We start from the raw sequence: 19,615 nt of genomic DNA, 5'->3' as shown, positions 1-19,615 counted from the left end.
TATTGAGCGTTTATGGCACTACAGAAGAGAACTTTTTAAAAAGTTTGCAATATTGGTTGTTTTTCCCCCCCGCCTCTTTACTTTTGTGTCCTTAAAATTACACTTTTCCAGGAATTTATCCCGTGTAACATAAATGCCTTTGATATTTTTGAAGGCATTTACTGCTAAAAAAAAAAGAGGATTTGAAAGTGGTGAGGATGTGAAACATAGAAAATATGCAACAGGTGACTTGCCATTAATATTTTTTAAGAGTTGCAGGATGTGCCCTGTACATTTGTTAGCTTGTGTGCCAGCAGACCAGCAGATCTAAGTAAACAAAGCATGTGATTTGCAATTTTACTTTGCCTGGAGTAAAATTCCTAGAAAAAAAAGTAGCAGGATATGTTTTACTTCTCGCAGCACAGAAAGCCACCTCTATAGCATGTTGAACAATTGGTTATAACTGAAAAAACCTACAGAGGTTATTCCCCAACTAACCATTTAAACCAGAGATGCGGAATCTTCTCAGTAGAGATAAGGGAATGATCAGGTTTTGCATGTCTTCAGTTAACACACAGTTGCAAATCGTCTCCATTCAGGCTGGAGGATGTGCACTCACTTCTACCTAGGAAGATCTGGCAGTGATACAGGGCTGTATGTGCCCTCCTGATGGCTTTGTGCCTGCTGGAATGAAAACTCTTTTCTTCTGTGTCTGAGAAGAACACATGGCATGGTGAAACAGGAGAGCTGGTAGTTCTGAGGTGCCAAAAACTCTTCAACTTGAGGTGGCTTTTCATTAGTGGAAAAATTCCACTTATTTTAAATAGAAATTTAATTTCATCTTTTTTAATGTGTAACATTAAGATAGTGCATTCGTATTAGGAAAGTGAAAAAATACCACGTATAAATTTTGTCTTTGTGTATGGCTGATGAATAACAAGCTTAAATGAACTAAGTGGAAAAATACATTTTGGAGTTCCTTTGTAGTGCAGCTACTTGCTGTAAGATTTGGTTTACGACTACAAGGAGATGCCAGCTGCCTCAAGGGGTCCTCCTTTATGTTTACATGGGACAAGAACTAGTAACTTTTTGTTTGGTTGTGATACCAAGTCACAATCCAGAAATGACTGGTACTGCTAAACCTTTAAAATTCTTTTCAAGCTTAGGTCTCTTAGACTTTGCAAGTGATAAATATAAATGTAGAATCGGGAGAGAGCTAATAGGTACTTGGGTTATGACTTCGTATTTATTACAATAGATGATTCACTGAAGCATAAAGCTGCATATTTATGCATGCAAATTTAGTTAGGATTAAATCCAGACAGGATTTTAATTTACAGGGAAGATTGTTGCCTCAGGTTGAAAACTGGTGATAGGAAAGAAGTGCAGAGTGAGCCGTTATCTATTGACATAGTTGTAGTAAAAGGTGGGGGGTAGAAAAAAGCTACCTTAAATCTAACATCAGTAAGAACAAAAATTTTCTGCCTTGTTGATATTGGGACACATCATAAGTGACAAAAGACTGAGGTCCCTAGTCTTTGACATGCCAATCACCCTACCAGTATTACTGTCATACTGATTGAAGCTAATATTGTGTCTTAGGCTACATGTAAGCAAAACTGACAAGACACTGAAATATTTAATAGCTGTGGCTTGTATTTACTGTTCCCAAGATTAAGGTGACTTCAGGAAAAAAAGCTAGTGTAATGCTAGAAGAAAGATCAACCCTCAAATCAACACACACAATGATGTAGGCTCCTCGACATGTGGAAAAATCTTCGGGTGAACAAGAAAGAACTAATTTCATGGTCTGGCAGGTTTGTTGTTCCTTGGCAGACTGCCCATCTGTCAACTTTTGGCTCTTTTGCTTTGGTGTAAATGCTGTGACAATTTTTAGGCAGATTCTTGAACAGGTCGACACCATACAGAAAAATCAATACTTGCAAGACATGACTTGACAGAAGAAATATTGATTATACTTTGAAAATGCATGTTCTATAGAGAGACTACTCAAATTACCCACCTTTTATATCCAGTTGTACTGTCTCAAGCTGAAAACTATCATGAAAGCTAGTTTTCTTTTTTTCCTACTGCCCCTTACTTTGATCTGATTGAAGGAAAGCAGAAAGTTACTGCCAATATTGAAGGTATTAGAAATTGCTGTGGTAAGACTTTTTGATGGTCTATTTTTTATCCCAAAGAACTCAGGCTTAATTTTTTTTTTTAGCCTCAGATCCCTGAAATTTGTGAAGGACCAAGCCATAATACTAGAAACCACATTCAGGGCGCTGATGTAAGATATTAAATGTATTTACCAACGTTTTCTATTCTCTCAAAACATTCAGCTGAAGGCTGTCAAGGGTGATTTCCTTTGGGAAACAACGTAGCTCATTTGTAGGAATCTCTGGATGGGACTGAAAATAGTTGCTCGAACTCCTTCAGTGTTGAGAATTTTCATGCTGACCCTGTCTTTGCATCCTTATCCCCTCCACTTCCAACTGGAGTACGTGGTGTGACATAGTCTCTGCATGATCTATGTTTACATGTGGAAGCTCTGGGTGTGAGAGACTCAGAAGGTGGGACATTGTAAAGTTTGCATTAGCTAAAGTGTTAATTCTTAGCTTCATAATCTAAAGGACATTGTTTTAGGGTTAGTATTCAGTCTAAACTAGTACCTAACTCATCTGGTGTTAGAAACCTCAATTTGTATAAGAAAACTTCAGTTACGGTGTAACTAACAGAGATGACAAGCTTCAGTTTCTTGTGCAAATGTGTTAGCATTGTTTGGCCTTCCTTTTTTCTAAACATTTAAGCTGGAAGTCTGGGTTTTCTTTGTTACAGACATTTTTCAGTGAGTTTGATAATTCCCTAATTTTAACTTTCTATCCTTCCAATACTGCATATTGGAAGACTTAGCATCTTGCGATTAAGACTTAATTGGGATGTAATGCTTTCCTCCTCCTACCTTTACCTTAGTTTTCCATTGCCTTTTATATTTAGCATGCTGCTTCTTACACTTTGAAACTTAAAATTTTATTAGGGTTCTGGTTTTCTCCCCTTTTTTTTGGAAGAACAACCATTTTACCTTGTTCAAATTTTCAGCTACATTCTGGCCATCAACCTGGCTGTTTGCTGGTGTTTGAGAATCTTAAGGAAGACATGCAGGGTATGCCAGACGTGCTCTTTAACCTTCACAAACTATATGGAGGAAACTAGTGAGGGGAGAATAGTACAGCTGATGTTCTTTCTTGAGTGAGCAAACTTTTGCTTTCTGTGTTTCCAACCTGAATTTGACAGAATGCATCTTTATTTGCTGTGTCATACTTCTTTCCAATAAATTTCTGAGCACTGAATGCTAATTAGCCCATCATCTGGCCCAAGGCAGATCACAGTAGGTAGATGCCTGTTGCTGCAGTACCCTGCCTCCATGAAGGCTCTCATTAATGCTGAATGCCCGTAAGCGGTAGCAGAAAATGTTTGGCAGAGAACCCCTTTGCCATTCGGATAGAGGAAGGGACGAGGTTTGGTTTTTTGTAGCTTGTTTGTGCTCTGACATCTTGCAGGGTTCAAGCAGAATGTTTTTGGTCACACTGCGGTAATGGGGTTTTTTGTTGTTCGTTCTTCTGGTGCTGCAGTTGGATTGTTTAAGTGTGATTTGCAAAAGCTTAACAGAATCAGAGCTGTAGAATAATCAGCAGATTGTTCTGAAAGCAAGTGTTCATGAGTATTCAGCAAATAGCTGCAAAGTAATCTGTTTTACAGATAACCTGAGCTCATCCCAGGGCCTGATGTGGAGTAAATGTCTCTTTCGTGACTGACCAAGCTGCAGTACAACAGAAAAGGATCTTTTCTTTACCTTAGCCTGCAATGCAAACCGAACTGTAGTGCCTTGAAAAGAAAGCAAAACTCATTCTCGTGTGTGTTAACAAAACTGTCAAGAATTTAAGAAATTCTTCTACTCCATTTGGTGCTGATGAGGTCTGAGCAGCCACACTGTTGGAGAGGTGCAAACTGCCAAGAATTCAGAAGGGTAAGAGGTTTAGAAAATTGACTGTGGAAAGATTGAAAGGGTTGTTTACTTAGTCTAGAAAAGAGAAAAGTGTGTGTGATAACAGCCTTTCAGGTAATCAAAAGCTGTAATCAAGACCATGAATGCAGCAGAGAGGACTAACAATTTGAATCTTTTAAAGTGATAAAGCACCAGAGTAGATTTGCCAGGAATGTTGAGGAGTATTTCTCATTGGAAGCTCTTGAACAGGTAAACTTAGTATGTTACTGTATTGAAAACTGATTTAATTAAATTTAAATCTTCCTCAGCAAGTATTTCTGATTGACACATTAGTCAGCTTTGCTCTACAGTATGAGAAGAAATAAAAAACATGTTTTAGAAGAAGATGATGGTCTATCATGGTAGTAAGGTTTCATTTTAATCTGAAATAGTTTAATCTAAACATTGCAAATTAAAGTTTGCAGAGGTTCTGCTAATAAAACCATACCCCTTAGTTAGCTGCTGTAATGTTTGTGTTGTGCTAGCAGAAGTTCTTCTCTCTGTGGGGCTACCAAAAAATGAGTGAGCAGTTTTCAAAATTTCTACCTAGTGGCTTGCTAGCTAAGCCTATGTAAGGTTGTAGTGAAGCTTTGAGCTTTCCAAATGGGTTGATGCTGCAGCTAATACATGTTTTCAGGCAATGTCTCCACAAAATGGATTATAAGGCAGTGTTGGTTTCTTGCAGACTCTAAGGACAGGGAATTAATACCTTAATTCCTGCAGTTAGAAGTTAGGCATTTCAGCCCATTTATTTTGGGGGAAATCAGCCTGGATTTTCCGTGTGATTACAGGATAGGATTCTGATGAAAGTGCACAGAAAAGGTTAAGCTGTGGACATTCACTGGTGAAATAAAATGAGGGTAAATCTATTAAGCAGGCAAGGAATCTGAACCCAACCCTGAGTGTTTCAGGGCTTTTATTTAGTAAACTCATTTAGTCCAAAACTTGAATAAGACAGAACAAGTAAAACAAATCTGTGGTATTGAAAACTGTCTGAGAATGTTATAAAGAATGTGACCTCAACTTCTGCAGTGTAACACTATTACATATTTTATGCATTCTAATACTCTGATGTTTTATTACATTTTGTCCTTAAACCTTTGTGTTGTCCTGAAGTGCATCAAGCTACTCGGAACAACTGTCACTGTCCTCCGTAAATGTTTTCAGTAAATGGAGAAGCTATTGCTTGTGAGCAAACTTTAACATTGCCTGCTTGTTATGAACCATTGATTGCTTTACATTTTAAAAATGCTAACTTCTGCAAATGAGATTAGACCCTTCAAGTATTTCTGTGTTCTGAGAAATGACACAATAAAAAGCTCATTGTTAACTGCACACATCAGCTCTGTTTAAGTCACATCTACTTTGTTCACTTGTGAATTTACTGCCTTATTACCCTCCTCACAAAAAGGCCAAAATACTTGAGGGAAAAATCAAGCCCTTGCTTTGCTGAATACCTCAGTAGAGTTGCTTACTGAAATCTAGTTGGGAGTCTTCACTATATACACTGATGAACAATCCAGAAAACATTATGTCACCTTCTGGACTCAGTTCTTGGCTTGCTTCGGTTAATCTTTTGCCTTCATTTCCCATCAGTTTTTGGCTTTTGATTTATTTAAAAAAAAAAATCACCTCCCAAATGTATTCCGTGTTCGGGAATATCAGACAGATTAGTGACTGGATTCACAGGGAAGCTGTCTTAAATGTGGCCTTCCCTTGTGAAGTTTTGCCATCCTTGCTGTGTTGATCAGGATACCAAAAAAGTGTTACCGTCTTTATTGTGCTTATTAAACATCTTTGCTGGCATAGCGAAGCCTATGTAAAGCAGAACTCTGATATGTATCCTTCGGTTTGTACAACTGTGTGTGTTAAAGAAATCCATTTCATCAGCTGTGCCTCTGCTAGGGAAACACTCCTCAGAAAAACAATCTTCCTTTTTCCACATGCCATCTTGTAAAAAGTGAAGTAGTACAGTTTCACCCTGTCAGTCACATTGTGAGAATCCATACCAACAAACATGGTGAAAAACACAGACAATGTGTGGATTTTGCCAAAATGCACAAATCCATTTTCCTTCCACCTGAAACAGAACACTGATGAAATATTATTAATTTCCTGAGTGAAGAAATCATTAATTGGGAATGGAATTGAGGTTTTATTCGGTTCTAGCTGTACAGAATGCAGCCAAGGCTCTTAAACTGAGAATAATTTTTAAAGATAAGGAAGGGAATAAATATGTCTAAAAAGCCTTTGATAAATGGCACACAACTGCATGTGGTCTCCGTATTTCCATTAATGATGTGTATGTGCTGTGGTCTGAGCACGGAGAGTAGGTCAAATGTCCTTGGGGTACATTGATGCTTCTGTACATTGGCAGGCTCTCTGAGCTAGACAAAATGTTCAACTCATCCAGATGTGTCAGATCCACTGTACAACTACTATGGAACTGATCTGCTCATGTGCAGTAAATGAGGTGTATCCAGAATGTATCAACAGATATGCATTGGTCACAGTTGGAGTTGGCAGAACGCTGGAAATGACCCAAATTCTTCTTGGTGAAAACTTCAGGGTTGCTTGGTATTCTATATCTATAACAAAATCAATTAACTGGAAAAACTTATAAAACAGCAAATAATTAAATTGAGTTTCTAGGGAAGATGGTACTTACTCTGCAACAAGGTGCTTGTGAGGACTTCCATAGACCCTGATTTCAGGTAGAATAATTCCCAAAGAAGTGTAGGTCATAAACTTTACCATAGAGGGATAGCTCTCCTGGTGGCAGACATCTTTTACTTGATGTATTTCAATCCATGATGACTTTGAATTGTTGGCACTTTGAATCTGCCCCAACAAGCAGCATGCTCTGACTATCCCCATTCATTCTGAAGGATTAGATTCAACAGGCATATTGAAGTACAGGAAATAGAAGCTGACTGCCTCATCTCCCTAAAAGCTCTTTGCCTCTCTTCCTTTTCTCTGGCATACTGCATGCTGATGACCTGTTCATCATTCAAATACATTACAACTGTCTTCATTATGAACAAGCCTTTTCCTTGACTTTTGGTGAAACATTAATGCTACGTCCTTCACCACAAGGTCTGCCTGCTGAGCTATACATCAAATAATAAATCCATCTAACCTTTGAATTCTTCCTTCCTGTCACTTCTTTAAGAATCAAACATTGTAGGGTGTGAACATGGCAAATTCTGCCCTATCTACATTGCAGATGACTTTATTAGGGATTTGATTCCCTCTGCTTTCTCTGAGTTTGGGGTGTTTTGCTCTGTAGGAAAGCTCTGAATGAGATAATTCCGACAGTACCCACTCATGTTTTCAGCTTTCCTGTAGCGAGTTCTAGTCATGGGTCTGGCTAAAACAAAGTCCTTACCAATGAGAGCAATTTGCTTGAACATTTTACAAAAACGTTATGCCTGAAAATGTGCTGAGCTATAGCAAACCAGTTGTTGTTCTTTCTTAAGGTCAAATTAGCATCTATACACTGTTCATTTTCTGGTATTAGGCAGTGTCTGAATCTCTGTTTGGGGCAAATGGGTATCTGAGTAGCTGGAAAAAATGAAGGATTTGAAGAGATGCAGTACCTTGCAGGTTGAAGCTAACAGCCTGTTTTTTATTTGGATCCTTGGGCAAAACTCCAGTGCAACTCAGTTGGATTGAAGGGTCTGTCCTTATCTCTGTGGGACTCAGAAAACTCATCATGAGACCCTAAGGTTACCATACCATTATTAATTTCATTATCAATCAGTGAATATATTAAAAGTCAGTGAGATTCTTGATGACGAGCAATCAAAAGGGCTGAGTCCAGGGTGAGTGTTACGGTGACTTGAGCTTGGGGTTTTGGAATGAAGCTTGGCCAGCACAGCACTTGCCATCAGCACTTTTCTTTAGAGCTTTGCTGTTCCTTTGGCACAGTCTGTTGACTGAAGGTTACTGTAGGCAAATTATGTCACTGTAACAAATGACCCTGGCAAGAAATGGCAGGGCTACTGTGTAACGTGAGTGAAGGATAATGAATGACCTGGGAAGTAATGTATAGCTCTTGAAGACTGGCTGATAGACACTTACATGAACAGTAATGAATACTGATTACAGAAAATTTTATATCATTGGAGAGTAATGTAAAAGAGGGTACCCTCTTCCATCATTGAGCTTTCTTGTCCAGCAGGAGAATGGAGGGTGGCATTTCTGCTTTGCCTTCAACTTCAGGTTGAGCACCTATACTGCATGAGGTGAGAGAATACTGTGCAGAAAGCATGTTACTTGACGGAAGAGCCTCACCAAAGCGGTCAGTAGTGGGTCTTCAGCGTCTGCATCAGACTTAGGTATGAGAACAAGGCATCTGACTTAGTCTAGATTTAATTTAAGCAAAGTTAGAATTTAAAAAAAAAAAAAAAAAAGCTCCACTTCACTCCTGTTAGGTTTTGAGTATAGCACACCTGAAAACACACTGCTATATACACTGTGGGTTAGGATTTAGCCACGTTTTCAATAGTTGAAGTCGAGGTTTAAATAACACTAAAACTTTTCTTGAGGCTTTCCAGGATGATGCAATTACTGGGCAGGCAGACACTTTAAATGAAAGGAATGTTGAATTTTATCTTGTTGAGGTGGACAACTGAGAAAAACAGAATATTAATACTACAGTCTTCTATGGTGTAAAAGAATTCATCTATTTTTACTAATGAAAAAGGCATATATATTTTCACAAATATGAATGGAATTTTTTTGTGTTCAGAATTCCTTATAACAGAAGAAAAATATCAGAAACCCTTTCAGAAATGTGGTTTTAATACTTCACTATTGCAGCAGTAGCAATTCTTGCAGCACCCTTAATGTGCCATACCAAGGCTCTAGCTTTGATTTCAGCCCATCGTGTTTAATCTCTAAACACAGGACTGTTTTTTCCAAAATTGTTTCCTCTTTTTCAGTTGCTTCTGAGTGGAAATGGAGTATCTCTGTTATACCATAAGCATGCAAGAAATAAAAGATTTTTGGCTCGGGAGGGAAGGTTGGAAACTGATAACAATGCTTAACTTAACAGTGCTTAACTTATTTCTGTCACATGCAGTGTTCTTTAAATTTTGTCAGTAGCCTTCAAGGTAAAATAGAACTTCATTTCTTTTAGAAAATACTAAGAATTTCTCATCCGGTAGCAGTAATCTTGAAACGCTTTTTCTGTCGTTTCGTTATTCCAGCACACGAGAGCAACACCATTTGAAAGTTCGGTAAAGCATTTGTGTGAAGATTAATAAGTGGCAAGGAAAACACCCCTTATACTTTACACACAGGCTGCAGAAGAGCCCAGAGCAAAGGTCTAAAATGTAGGCCTTCAAACTTGCGAGCCTGGAACGTGGTGTTCGGGGCAGTGGCGTTGCTGCCTCGGGAGAGCTCCGGTGAGATGCCATTTTCCACACCAGCCGAGTGTGCGCTGTACAGTTCCTCCTCGTTTCTGGCAGCGGGCCAGTTGTCCTCCTGGTTTTGATCAATTCACGATGTGAGGAGAAGGTTTAGTAACCGCAAGACTTGGTTTACTAACTCTCGTGTTCCTCAGCAGTAACACATCCGAAGGTGGAGTGAAATAACAGGGTTATTGCGGTCAGGATGCCACAAGGGCTGGGGGCTCCTTGAGGGCTATGGGGGCTCCCCGGCAGGTCTGTCAGGGCAGGGCCTGGCAGCTGGGGCCTGTCCCACCACCCCAGCCAGGAGCAGGGTGGCCGGGGGCACTGGGGCAGCCCTTGTCCCTGGCATTGGGCACCTCCCTGGGCATGGGCTGAGGTCGGGGCGTGGGCCCAGCTCAGCAGGCCCTATGGCTGGGCAGGGCAGGGCTGTAGGAGCGGCATTGCTCGGGCAGGGCTGATGGCCCTGAGGGGGCTGAAATGGGGCCATGGGCAGGGGAGGGGGGAGCCCTAAGCAGTGGGCAAAGACTGATAGGGCTGCAGTGCCCCAGGGCCATGACAAATGATGTGTTGGCATCAGTATAGTATGATAATCTTTTCACAAAATACATTGTTTTCATTGTATTTTTCTGTATCTCTTGACTCTCTACTTGTCATGAAACCCTGTAGTTCAGCGACCTGTGTCATACCTATGTTTGTATTTTGCTTGCCTTATGATGTGGCTGAATATCATCACTTCTTTCAAGGCCTGTTCCCTGCCATTTTGAACCTGGCCAGCAACGCTCACATCTCTACCAATGCCACCTGCGGGGAGAAGGGACCGGAGATGTTCTGCAAACTGGTGGAGCACGTCCCGGGACGGCCCCTGCGCAACGCCCAGTGCCGCGTCTGCGACCATCGCAGTGCCAATCCCAAAGGCAAGTTTCATGTGTTTTTTTTTTTTGCTTTCGTGGGTTTGTGTAATTCTTTTTGATGCTTTCCCATGAATACAGGATGTATTGCGGTCAAATACTTTTTACTTTTACTCTCACTACTACATGAGTGAAACTACCTTTGAGCAAAGGGCTGACAGAAAGCATGAACACCTTCAATCACTGTTAAGCACCGCAGAGTCCAATGGCAGCCTTTTTGTCTGGGGGCAGACTTCAGCTTCTTTATGACAGGAAGAAATCGTGCTCAGTGTGAAATAAATGTGCTGGGTGAGAGAAAATGCAGTGAGATATATTTTCAAGAGATGCTTAATTTTTTGCTTTAAAACAGAGCAGCACCCAATTTCCAGTGCAATCGATGGTACCAATAACTGGTGGCAAAGTCCAAGCATTCAGAATGGGAGGCAATACCACTGGGTCACCATCACCTTGGATTTAAGGCAGGTGAGTAACATTCCAGTGAGCATCTTTTACTGTACGTAGGATATAAGCCAATGCAACTGATTGCAGTTCTTCTGTGTTTAGGTGGTAGGATATGTAGCAGTTAACCATTTAGTAGCACGTAGTTAAACATGGATGTTTAAAGCTAATATGAACTGATTTTAAACATATGTTTTTTTCAGTTATTCTTCTAGAGCATCTTGGCGATTTCATTCCTATATCAGACATTCCTGTCAGATTCCAGTCAGTCCTTGGAGTGGAAGTGACTATGTTTGTAAGCATATAGGTCACAAGTTGTAATTTATGGCACAGTAACAATTGTGTATGTGTGGATGGGAGTGTTTACACAGGCATTCCTTCTGTCTTGGTAACCTTTCTCTGCCTGACTCTGCTGTCTTTTCCCCAGCAGTCCTCTGATATTGTTTTCCTCCACCTTTGATTTCACAGAAGTTACTTGAAGTCTGGGTTATCAAACACTTATTTTCAAGCAGCAAACAGTTTTTTCAGGATTTAATCATAAATGCAGATTTTATATGTAAGGATGCATCAGTTTCAGTTTAACTATAACTAACAGCCTGTCACCTGATCATTATACGGTTTCTTAGTAAAAGAGTAAATGATTTGCAGTAGGACATGGTAGAAACATTTTACATTTACTGTAAGAAAACAGAGCACAATATACTTCCAAATATGAACTCTTTTGATCCATAGGTGTTGTAACTCAGATACTGAGTTTCACAGGAGAAGAGAAAGGTAAGTGATTGGAGGATTATTGTATTCACATCAATTATCTCACAGTAGATCTCAAGTTAAACTCTTCTGTTTAAATTTATCAGTATTTTTGCATATTTACATTAAATATGTAAACCTCTTAATGCAACGTAATGGTCACATTGAAGTGTAAGATGTCAGAAAGCTCAACTACAGAATCTCCAGAACTCTGAAAACACAGACTTTCCTCAGTTGTTAGATATCCTTCAGGACTAGAAAGCAAAACACCCATAAAATGGGGCAATGTTAGTGTTGCTGAAAGGAAAGTTGATTTGCCACTTTCTGTGCTTCTCTTTGGACTGATTCTGATCATGATCTTGTTGGAAGGAGAACTGGGAAGAAATATTCTATATTTGTATATAGAGAGCAGCCTTGCTGAGAAGGACTTGAGGGTACTGGTGGGTGAAAGCTGGACATGAGCCGGCAATGTGCGCTCACAGCCCTGAAGGCCAACTGTATCCTGGGCCGCATCCAAAGAAGCGTGGCCAGCAGGTTGAGGGAGGTGATTCTGCCCCTCTACTCTGCTCTGGTGGGACCCCACCTGGAGTCCTGTGTCCAGCTCTGGAGCCCTCAGGACAGGAAAGACAGGGACCTGTTGGAGTGGGTCCAGAGGAGGTCCACAAAAATGATCAGAGGGATGGAACACCTCTCGTGTGAAGAAAGGCTGAGAGTTGCGATTGTTCAGCCTGGAGAAGAGAAGGCTCCGGGGAGACCTTATTGGAGCCTTGCAGTACTTAAAGGGCACTTCTAAGAATCACAGAATCATTAAGGTTGGAAAAGACCTTTAAGATCATCAAGTCTAACCATCAACCCAACACCACCATGCCCACTAAACCATGTCCTGAATTGCCACGTCCACATGTTTTTTGAACACTTCCAGTGATGGTGACCCCACCACCTCCCTGGACAGCCTGTTCCAATGCTTGACCACTCTCTCAGTAAACAATTTTTTCCTAATATCTAGTCTAAACCCCCCCGGCGCAGCTTAAGGCTTTTTCCTCTCGTTCTATCACCAGTTACTTGGGAGAAGAGACCAACACCCGCCTCACCACACCCCCCTTTCAGGTAGTTGTAGAGAGCAATAAGGTCTCCCCTCAGCCTCCTCTTCTCCAGACTAAACAACCCCAGTTCCTTCAGCCACTCCTCGTAAGACTTGTGCTCCAGACCCCTCACCAGCTTTGTTGCCCTTCTTCGGATGCGCTTGAGCACCTCAACTTCCTTCTTGTAGTGAGGGGCCCAAAACTGAACACAGGATTCAAGGTGCAGCCTCACCAGTGCTGAGTACAGGGGCACAATCATTTCCCTACTCCTGCTGGCCACACTATTTCTGATACAGGCCAGGATGCTGTTGGCCGCCTTGGCCACCTGGGCACACTGCCAGCTCATGTTCAGCCAGCTGTCAACCAGCACCCCCAGGTCCTTTTCTGCCAAGCAGCTCTCCAGCCACTACTCCCCAAGCCTGTAGCATTGCATGGGGACAAAAATGGGGACAGAGTTTTTAGCAGGGCCTGTTGTGATAGGACGTGGGGTAATGGTTTTAAACTAAAAGAGGGCAGATTTTGACTAGATGTAAGGAAGAAATTTTCAACAATGAGGGTGGTGAAACACTGGCAGAGGTTGCCCAGAGAGGTGGTAGATGCCCCCTCCCTGGAAACATTCAAGGTCAGGTTGGATGGGGCTCTGAGTGACCTGGTCTAGTTGAAGATGCCCCTGCTTATTGTAGGGGGAGTTGGACTAGATGACCTTTAAATGTTCCTTCCAACCCAAACTATCTATGATATGTTCAAGGAACTTTTGCTGTCAGTTGTTCTGAAGAGTTAGGGATTATATCTCTAAAACAGTGATTTCCGACCCTGGGGAGGCTGGAACTGTCTGGGCAGAAGTTAATTCCTCTGTTTTGGCACTTCATGGCAAAGCTTGGAGGGATTCATCATTTATGGGTATGAGGCTGCTAAACTGTATAGAACATTTGGTAGTTTATTAGCTTGTCTGTTAGACATAGAAGAATCCAAAATCTCCTACCTTGCTTCAAGAAAAGACAAAATAATTTCTGAAGAAAATGCGTTTTTCTGGACTTTTTTGTGTTGTTTTGCTTTGAACAGATCTATGTGTTGACCTAGGCTGTTTGAAAATCATAGCTCAACAATCCATTATTAATATGGAGATGCTTCCAAACTCTGTAAGAAGCTTTGTTACTAAAAATGCACGCTTCAGGTATACAGGTGGTAGCAAGCTTTTGCAAGACCTCCAGACCCTGCTTGAAAGTTATTTTAAAGATTAAAACAGAAGGTTTAACTTTGATGTTTTAAAATGAAGTATAGGTTAAACAAATGCTTGGTTTGCTCTTAATTAGAAAGCAGAACTGTTACGAAAATAATCACAGGGTATCTTGTCAGTGACGGAAGGTTTGGATAGGACTTTCTTGTTGTTTGAGAAGTTGGCTTTGGTTTGTAAATGGACAAAACAGGAAGGAAAAATGAAGGAGGAGAGAATGCCTTAGTTTTTATCCTAGAATTTTACTTTGGAAACAGATCAGCTGAGCTGCTCTCTAAATCTTTTATTCTCCAGCCTTAGTGCTCTTGATGTTTCACCAAATACATATCTTTCCTCTCCTGACCCATGCTCAGTTTCACTAATTCGATTTGAAAAGTTTCCCCCAAGGCGCCTTTCTTCTGTGTTTTCCTTACAGAGTTTGAGAGAGAGAAGGCATCTAGGGCTATGCAAACTGAATGTAAATTACTGCTTTGTGAGAAAGGATTTGGTTAATAGAGATCGCTTGAAGTCAATGAGTTATTAGAGCTGACTTGGTGTGCTTACTTTTAAGCAAGTCGGCACAAGTAAAGAGTAACAAAAGAAAAGTGTATGAGGGACCTTAGTGATTTTAGTAACTGTTTACTTCATAAATTTACTTGAGAATGAGTTAAAATACTGTTCTAGGACCTTTAAAAGTATTCCTGAAAGTCAGTACCTATAACTATATGTGTTGCAGTATATCCTTAGCATTGGTCCTTTTATTACATTTCAAGCTTTGTGCATTACGTGTCAAGTAGTGTATTAAAGTAAATATGTCCTTTAATTTTCCTTGCCAGAATATAGAATATATTCACACTCTTTTGCGATATGAAGAATGACTATTTGCTCATTATTTATGTTTTCTGAGTAATTACCTGAAGTTATAGCAGTAGCAGGAATGGATTGTTACCAATGTGCAGTTTAGAGATACAATCCAGCAGTGGGGTTGGTGAGTGCTGGAACATAGCCTTGGCTGGCAAATATGGGGAAGATTCCCTTAGCTGGTGAAAACTGGCTCCACTCCAATTTACCCTAGGTGAAGTTCTGGCCACAGTTTGTCCCCTGTGTCCTTTATTTGGCTGTACTCGTCTTTCGGCTTAAAGTTGAAGGGACCAGAGGATATTCTTTCAGCTAATATTCTACCTTGTGCGTAGTTTATTTAGTCTAAAAACGGCTGGACTGAAGAGCAGTTTGATGGAATGTCCTTAAGAAAAGACGGCTGGCTAATAAAATCAGTACTGAAACTGCTGTTTTTATCTTTCTCCTTTGCAGTCTCTGCTATTTATAACTAATGCTAAGCATTTTGTAAGGGTAGCCAGTGGATACGTTGTGATTTTTTAACTCACATGGATGATAACTAGGTACATGTATTCTGGTGTGCCTTTCAGTCTTTCCAGGACCTAGATGTATGATAGTCTTTTTTAAAAATTTATTTTCCACTCCCTTTCCAGTGAATGTATGGTAAAGATCCAGAGCTGGGGAAAGAGTAGTTTATCAATGAGGTACATTATTGATGTATGAGATACAAAGATTTGATTTATGACCCTGCGCTTTCTACACTGGTAATTCTGCACAAACAAAATGCGCAGCGGCAGTTTTAGATAAAACCAGCATTTTTGCCTGAGTTTGACTCCTCTGGACAGCTACTTTGTGAAATTGTAATGAATTAAAATAAATGCTGACTACTATAAATATCAGCAGTGTGTTTGGGCCAGCTGTAAAATATTTATCTGACACACCATTAAATGAAGAATATTTTCCTCCATTTTATTATCATGCTTCAGACTTTTAAATGTATTTAAGGGTACTTTGTACTAGGCATAGCAGAAAGGCACAAATTTGTATATCACAAAATTCTTGAATCATAAAGCAAGACCAGTTGTTCTCGGAAGACACAAAGTATCAAATTGAGAAAACTTCTCCACTTCTGATTAAGTCACAGCTCATGAATATTTCGTGAGTACTGGATTACCACTCAGAGGCTGATGTAAGAGTAATTTGTAGTTTCTGCTATAAGAAAGTAAAAAGTAATGTAAATATTACAATATTATTCATATAGAGCTTTTATCTTGAATTCAGAGATTTCTGTAGGGAGAAGTCCTTTGCTGATGTAAAAAGATGTTATTCTGTTGACTTCACTGGACCAATGCTAATTTATTGTATGTGGCAAGCTTCATTAAAAGCCTTTTCTGGCTTTGTAAAACTGATGATGGAAGATTCAGGGTGCTCATCTGTACATTCTTGTGATACACTTCTTCAGTAAAATTAATTTTTCTTCTATTCAAAAACAATGGTTGCACATAATGTATAAAAATCTTAGGGAATAGATAATTCAGGAGATTAGAAATTCTACTAGATTTAGTTTATTTTGCACTTTTAACATCATAGACTCCTCAGAGCAAAATGTTGCAAGAAATTGCTAGGCCTCATAGTCTCTAATAAAAGCCTGAAGCCATCTTTATCCCTTAAAAAGACATTTCTGTGGACAATATAGGCTGATACTCAGAATATCCCTTCATGTGGTCTTCTACTCTTTGAGAGTTTGCACAGATTAATTTTAGACTTCTTAGACAGTAAAACAAAATCTGAGAAAAATAGGCTTTTCTGGTAACCAGGTTTATATGTGTTGACAGCATTGAACAGAATGGATTTTGCAGTTTTACTTAAAATGCGGAGTAATGTTAGTTGTAATAAACATTTTAACCACAGGACTTGTCATGCTATTTTGAAAAACATACCTGGCTGTATTTTAGATTTCCTTTCTGCACTCAACCTGAAGGAAAGATTTAGCTGAATTTATAAAACTAGGAGGAACCAGTCTGCCAAGAGACTTGCATTCCTCCAGGCTTGTTCATTTTGCAGTCTTCTGCATTATATGGTTTATGTTATTCCAGTGTGATTTCAGTAAGGTATGCAATAGGATACTGAAAGTGATCCTGAGGTCCTAAAATCATATACTCCTTTCAGGTTTCTTCAAGGTCTGGCAGAGTTTGGATTTGAATTGGGGTGTAGATTGGAAGTAGCAGGTGGTACCTTCATTCTTAATAGGTTAAACCTTTCTGAAATTCAGGAAGAAAAAAGTGTTGGGACTCATCTTTCACTTTAAGGGCTCAAATACTCACAAATATGAAATGACAGAATCTTCCCTTATTGTTGTCTCCATTCATGTAAATTGAAAAGTATAACTGGGAGCCCTTTATCCAAAAAGACTACCAGGAAAACTGTGCTTGCCAGGGCATTGTCCGTGTGTGTTGTAGAGCACTGACCATGCCCTTGGAAATGGGGACTTTTGGCTAGCATCTGCTGCATGGCCACTGCTGGCTGAGTTTACAGTCTTGAGAAAAAAAATATGCAAAATTTCCTGATGAATGGGGAGAAGGGTTCATTTATAAATCTGTTTCAACAATAATGCGCTTGTTGCTGGATCTGCATTCAGGGAAACAAGGTCATCAGAAAGGCTAAATAAAGCAGAAGCAACTTGTTACGTTGCTATTGCTGCTATGAAGAAGCAGTGCTTCAGTACAAGTTTATTTGCCTGGTCTTTACAGTGGGATTGAAATGCCTGTAAAATGACACTTTTAATCTACAGCTGCTTGGGAATTGTTGACTTGCTTTGGCTTGCCCTTTTTACCCTTGTAGCTCAATAAGGAAATGAGTTCTAGGAAAGCTATACAGTCAAATTAAAGCGTACAAATCATTAGCTCTTGCCACACAGCTCAAGTTTATCATGTGGCTGGTTGGTGGACACTTAATGGATGTGGAAAGTGGTAAGAAACTGCCTTGATGATGTTCAATATGAAGAATTTATGAAAGTAAAAATTTGTAAAGTGCTCTGAATATGTTGGAAGATCAGCTTGCATTACACAGAGTTCCTGGTTCAGGTCCATTTGGGGTTACAGAGACTGTGGGCTACGAGGTCTGCAAAACCCCGAACTGCTGACATTTTTTAAAACCTCTTCATCTGCAAGCACTGGGAACACCTTAATCCCTTCCTCCAGCTTCATTCCCTTGCCTGGGAACATAATCCCTGAAAATATAACTCCTACTGATGGGTTGTTTTGTGACTTCTTGACTGCAGGAACATTTATACAAAATTCTTTAATTTTATATTTAACTTATATTTCAGGGGCTGACAAATTTTCCTGGTGTTGCTGATATTTATTATCCTGTGAATTTACCTATCGAGTGTTTTTGGGTACCTATGGTCTACATGTGTAAATGGAAGAGTTGAGAGGGTCTGGGGGAAAAGGTGGCAATGGTTTTCTACACTGTACATATTTAAACATTTATAGAACCATTCACTGATTTTTGAATCCCTCTTTTGGGTTCATAGTGTCAAATATCTTCATTTCAGCTGTTAGTGAACTGTAGACATGCAGAAAAAATCAATCCCTAGATGTCTTGAGTACCAAACATGGTTGCTGTTTTTTTTTTGGAAAAATGTTGACTTGAAAATACTTAGTTTGTTGAAATTGTGTATTGAATATCTGCACAGTTGCTGTGAAGATTTTTATCTTTAACTGGCTTTTGGCTCCCCCTCACCAGGAAAAGTTTATATTTAAAATAGATTTAACTTGCATACTCTTGTGAATATCTTATTTCTGCAGCAGTGACTGCAGTTAGTTTGTGATGAAGGATAGCTCATTGTTACTAGTTGGAACTGGATTTAAAACAGCTACATCAGCTGCAGACTATAATAGGTCTTGAAAAATCTCAATGTAATCAAAAGTAGATCATTTGTTGTTCATCCGACTGTGTAATAAGTAGGGAGGTAGTTTAGTTGATGACAGCAAACACAGAGAAAAAAAATAAAGACATATAAGAGTTTTTAAGGAAAATTTTCTACCATGGCATTGGAAAAAAATTGGGGTTCCAGTCTTGCACTGCATTTGAATGCATTTGAGAGAGATGATTGACTTCAAAGGAACTTGGAGGTGCATAGCAGTTCCTAAGCTCAGTCAATAACACTTGCCTAGTTTTAATAGTTTTCTGCAGTTCTCATTTGTGATGGAGAAAATAAACGTACCCATACAACTCTTGTCACATACAAGTGTCTTCAGGTTAGGGGTAGTGAAATGATGATACCCCAGATTCTGGTTGTGCATAAACCAATGCGAAACAGGTGTAACTCAACCACTGCAAACTGAATCAATGAAATCCAGGTTGTATATAGGGAATACAGTTGCTTGACTTGAAGTCTGCCCGGATTCTGTTCTTTTCTCTTTAAAAGCATGTATTGTAGCATTTTTCAGTTGGAGCTTGTTGGTATAATGTAAGTTGTATTTAAAAGGGGCTGTTCTCTTCATGGAAGCTGGATTAAAATTCTTGGTATTCACTTAACTTTGATCAAATTTTACGATTGTGCTGAACAACAGAGAATTCACAGACCCCAGAGAAATTTTATTTCTAAGTCTGTGACTAAACAGTGAGCTGGCTTCTCTTTCTCTTTACTTCTGCTTGAATTGCTGAAATGTCATATAAGTCAGTAGACAAAATCCTCAATTTGTATAAATTTTCATATTTATTAACACGACTGGAAAATGTTCTGTTTATATGTGCTTAATGTCTGAAAGGATAAAACTGGAGTGCCTGAAAAGCAAATCAGACCAAGTGAATATCATGTTTTAAGTTTTGTCTGATTTTAATCAAAACTGAGATCGTTTGACTTCTTTTAAGGTATTACATCTAGTAAGTCAGAATTTGAAGATAAGTATCACCAATTTTTTTCCTTCTCATGTCTG

General features: G+C 39.6%; 1 protein-coding gene across 1 annotated transcript in view; it reads left to right on the top strand.

Annotated features, from left to right (window-relative positions):
- Positions 1-9,947: 9,947 nt before the first annotated feature.
- LAMA1 (laminin subunit alpha 1) overlaps positions 9,948-19,615 on the top strand; it is a gene marked incomplete at its 3' end in the record, with an annotated part of 86,531 nt that continues 76,863 nt past the window's right edge. Inside the window, exons 1-2 of the mRNA XM_081996639.1 lie at positions 9,948-10,358; positions 10,702-10,814. Of these exons, the coding sequence (XP_081852765.1) occupies positions 10,004-10,358; positions 10,702-10,814 (468 nt within the window). The 5' untranslated portion in view covers positions 9,948-10,003. The remainder of the gene's footprint in view (positions 10,359-10,701; positions 10,815-19,615) is intronic.

This window comes from Phaethon aethereus (genome assembly GCF_964289735.1).
Source record: "Phaethon aethereus genome assembly, chromosome: 2".
NCBI lineage: Eukaryota > Metazoa > Chordata > Aves > Phaethontiformes > Phaethontidae > Phaethon > Phaethon aethereus.
Note: the sequence above shows the minus strand (reverse complement) of the source record. Positions and strands in the feature narration are given on the sequence as shown.